Source organism: Anopheles coustani, chromosome 2 (genome assembly GCF_943734705.1).
Source record: "Anopheles coustani chromosome 2, idAnoCousDA_361_x.2, whole genome shotgun sequence".
In the NCBI taxonomy this organism is placed as follows: domain Eukaryota; kingdom Metazoa; phylum Arthropoda; class Insecta; order Diptera; family Culicidae; genus Anopheles; species Anopheles coustani.
In genome coordinates, this window is record NC_071289.1 from 47925136 (window position 1) to 47929758 (window position 4623).

General features: G+C 37.6%; 1 protein-coding gene across 1 annotated transcript in view; it reads right to left on the bottom strand.

The window, feature by feature from the left end:
* Positions 1 to 1028: 1028 nt before the first annotated feature.
* Positions 1029 to 4623, bottom strand: part of LOC131265414 (hornerin-like) — a 14801-nt gene continuing 11206 nt past the window's right edge. Inside the window, exon 6 of the mRNA XM_058267674.1 lies at positions 1029 to 3668. Within this exon, the coding sequence (XP_058123657.1) occupies positions 3174 to 3668 (495 nt within the window). The 3' untranslated portion in view covers positions 1029 to 3173. The remainder of the gene's footprint in view (positions 3669 to 4623) is intronic.

The following is a 4623-nucleotide window of genomic DNA, read 5'->3' on the forward strand; positions in this document are numbered from 1 at the left end:
ATCTACAATCCTTTTTTATCATCGTTTCATGTATCCGTCCAATTTTTACTGTTATAAATTTTGGTTGGTTCGATGTTTTTTATTCGATTAAAAATCGATTATGCTTACGGAACTGCTTAAATTTTATTATTTTTCTCCGCGTGTGGCATGGTTCATACGACATGTGATATTCATACTGTTCAATCTCATTTGCTTTCAATATCCTCTGTTTTACATATCTGCAGTAAACTCGGTAGAAACACAACTGGGTTCCACCAATTTGCTCTATTTTAACGTTGCATTTTACACCTCGTACATCGAGTGAACATCGTTTGCAATTTTACGCAGATTTATTTTGTGCTTCATTTACCTAATTAACAAATCGTTTGAAATTTAACGATTTGTGTGAAACAACTGTACTGCAAAATCAAATAATGGGTGTTGGTCGCATGAGTATAAATAAAGCACGGATACCCACGTTTGAAGATTGTGCTTTTGGTGTATGCAAATTTGAAAATCAATTTCCTCGTTGCTCTATAAACTAGAAAAAATAAATCTAATATAACTTTCTAAATAGCCAAATGTAAATCTATTGGGGTGAATATAAATGATAAAAATAAGTATATTAGAAACTCATACTCCTTAAGAATTTGTTTTTCTCTTAAGCCTGAATCCGTATACGGTTGCATGTTTTCCTTTTTTGCTTTGCTACTTGTATCAATGCCTCAAAAAAAGCAAAGCAAAAAAGGAAAACATGCTACTACTATAGCACAGTACATTATACAATAAAGAAGAGGGAAAAATTCATAAGTAATTGCACAAATTACCTTCCGCCGACGTGGAAATCATTGCCATAAGCCCAGTTCATTTTCATCTTCTCCATTAAAAAATCTTTCTTAAGAATGTCGGAAAAAAAAATTTCATAAAAAAGAAAAACGAAAGGTTCTGAACGCGTTGCGTTTTCTTCAACAGTCCCGTTTTGGTGGAGCCGAAGAGTGGCGTTCAGAGCAAGTTTCGAGCATTCTGGTTGCTAATATGACTGTACTACTGTCTTTCGAGATGGTGTGGATATTTGCAACACTGCTTTATTTTCACCGCTTTGTCAGTTTAGTTACAGACGAAGAATAAATGATTCGTAGATCGACTGATGATCGATTCTCTATAATTTACTGCTTTCTGTTGCCTAAAGTCAACTGCACCTTCTAAATGGAAAAACCACACCAGACATGCTGACTTTTCCAATATCTAACGTTTTCTTCTATTCATGTTCCTTATAGATCACTCCACGACTTATCATTTTTATCTGTGCGTATTGGCTAGAATATGTTACTGAATACCGTTTCGGAATTTGCACGCATTTAAGTTCTGTGGTCAACCGGAGCAATTGCATATAAGCTGGGCATATACGTCCTTTTATTCTATTTACCTTTTCGTACAGTGTATGCATTCCATTTGCAACTTAGTAATAATTGTTATTGTAACATGCATGTGCATTGTTCGTTTGAAAGTTTATGAAATTGTGAGTTACTTTCCAGCTCCCGAAACATGTTTGTTAGCTTGCTTTACATCACGAAACACATCCAGTTTTATCCGATTTGATCCATCCGGTCTAATGGGGGTCAGTTCTACTCGCTTCAAAAGTAACTGGCAGCATTGAATGGTTACACATACACAACCACAAACACACGCACACATACACACTCACACAAGCAACCATACATGCTTCAATCAATGCCCAATCAAATGTCCCTAGTATCAATAGATGAGTAGTTGTTTGCTTGCTTTACCGCTACCACCTGTACCAGTTTTATGTGTAGAATACTAGTGATCATTTTCATTAGTCTAATTTCGCCGTTTTTTACTAATGGTTACTGTTTATGATGCTTTAAATTGTAACTTAAGGTTGTAATCTTTTATAAATATCTCCACAGAGCTAGTTTACTATTAATAGCATTTAGGCGTACTCAACAGTGTGTTTACTATCTCATGCCTCAGTTCATTTTATTATTCTTAAATAAGAGTTGAATTTTCATGTACTTTATTCTATAGCAATATAACGGTTAAATTTATTGATGAACTTTGTCGGTTTAATCAGTATCGCTTTACTTTTCCACCCACATCAGGACACATCGTTTGGTTCTATGAGCCATCGGTGTCCTAACATGATCGATTTCTAAATTCAATGCCTATTAGTATGATGTGATTCTTGCAAAAATCCACAAATTTTCATGTTGATCCAGGAGAAACGATGCTCCCCTTAACATAATGCCTTGACATTGTGATCACTTGAATAAGTGATATTACGCAACATCAATATCAACAAATGTAAATGGAAATGTAAATCACTCAAAGCGTTTTGACAATATTAGTTATCCGACGCATGAAAAAAGAAGCGGACCGTTCCAGCTATATTCATGCACAGTACATTAAAGTGTTCACTCCATGTTATTACATTTTACCTGATTATACTTTATTTTATGCTTATGTTCTCAGTGTTTCAGTCTAGAATGGGCATCATTACTAGCGTCCAACATCGAACAAACACAACAAAGGGCAAGGGGCCCGGTCCCACATGGCCTTTTTAATTATATGTTGTTGTTATGTTATAGGCCTTACCAACGCTCAACTGTGTTCAACAAATGACCCATCGGCAGATACGTTTGTTCATCATCATCCCTATTTTTCAGTTAATGTCCATATCTTCCACTTGTGTTATATTTGCAAGTTTAAAGTGAAGTTCAGTTTGACCAAACTTACCACTACTATATACACACATTATGGTATGACATGCAGCAACAATCATAAGTTTTATAGGGAATAATGGGACATTTCCATTCTGCATCTGCATTGATGTTCCGTTCACAAGTGGCCGAGCAATCTTATGCAATGTATTGCTGCGCCTGAAAAAATTCTCACGACTCATTATTAAAGAAGGCATGTCTTCAAATGTTTCAACATCTGAGAATTTGTAGAACGATACATAATTCAAATACATGAGATTGCAACGCGTAATGGAAATGGGGTGAGGGTCATTCTCAAGCAAGGTCAGAAATGGAACATATATATTGAACATACAAGTGTGCAAAAACTCTGTGAAGATGATAGGTTCATGTTGAAATACTTTTCCACTTGTATCGCCGATGTTACTGTTGGATATACTTTAACTACGCTCAAACGTGACAACATTAGTGCATTCAACCCCGATTACCCCCATAGTAGTGTTTGTTTGTGTTGTTCATTCCTTGGCCCATGTTTGCACCTGGTTGTTGAACGTTGCCTTGCTGACCATGGCCTGCTGTTTGCCGATTTGAACGCTGTTGATGCTGTAGAACGGGTGCCTGCGAGTAGTTCGTGGGTCGTTGAATTGGAGATGGATAGCGCTGCGTTCCCGACGGTCCCGGTCCCTGCACTTGAGGGGGTGGCCGAACGCTGCCATTTCCACTGTTGCTAGCGCCACCGTTGCCACCGCAACCAATGCCTGAACCACCACCGCTCGTGTTAGAACCGCTACTCATTAGCTGGTTGGCTCCCTGATTGGGATGCATCATGTTGCGACTGTGTCCTGACTGTTGGCCAGTTTGTGGCTGTTGGCCACCCGGCGGTGGTAGCTGCTGCTGTTGTTGAGGGGGCGGCTGCGATTGCTGTTGTGTGGACACCTGCTGTTGCATAAGTTGATTTTGAAGATCCCACTAAAAGAAACGAAGGCAAAAGATACAGATAAGTTCAGTTGGTGGTAAAACCATGTGAAAGGAAGTATCAAACCAAATATAAACACACCCATATACATATACAAAAAATATAAATATAAATAAATTACACACGCACATACACACACACACACACACACACACACAACGCGAACATATGATGAAAAAATGTGGTTGCTCCGATCAGCAGGAAAAACACAAGGTTTGAGGTTAATTGTTTCGGATAAATTATAATTCTGTACTATCAGAGTCCTGTAAGTCGCCGCAATTAGAGACACTGTATGCAGGGTCCGAATATAGACGAGTCCCATCCTGAAAATGACGATTCCATTCTGAAAATGGAACTCTGAACATTTTAAATGACTGGTTGGAAAATATTCGGATTAAAGAAAACATCATAGAGATTGTCACCAAAAACGAGCTACAGTACAAACCCCGTTTGATCGGAAACCAAACTTAATGGTATAATTCATCATGCTGGTTAAGGTTATATGCACAGTAAGGGATAAGATAATTGAATAGTTTACTGATGCAAAATGTTAAATAAAGCTTGAGCTTCGTTGATGAGATAAAAGTGATATTTTCTCTTGCGATATTTAGCTTTTCTGTACATTCAAAAGATAATATTACACCCGGCATGGCAACAGGTAAACGGATTTGTATTGTCGCATCATCTCTAAAGTGATACCACTCTCTATACCTTTTTAATACTACTGGCCTGCTTGCTTCTTAATCAGTATTTAAATAAGTTCGCGAAAACTTATTAGTGCCGTTGGGCCATCAACACATCAATGAACGAATTCGTTGGGCCATCAACAACGAAATGAAGAACTGAATGCTTAAAAATAGGAAAATAGAGTTGGAGAACATACACACTACAAACGAACTCCTTCACACTCACACAATACATCTTACAATGCAAAACGGAGAAAAAGTA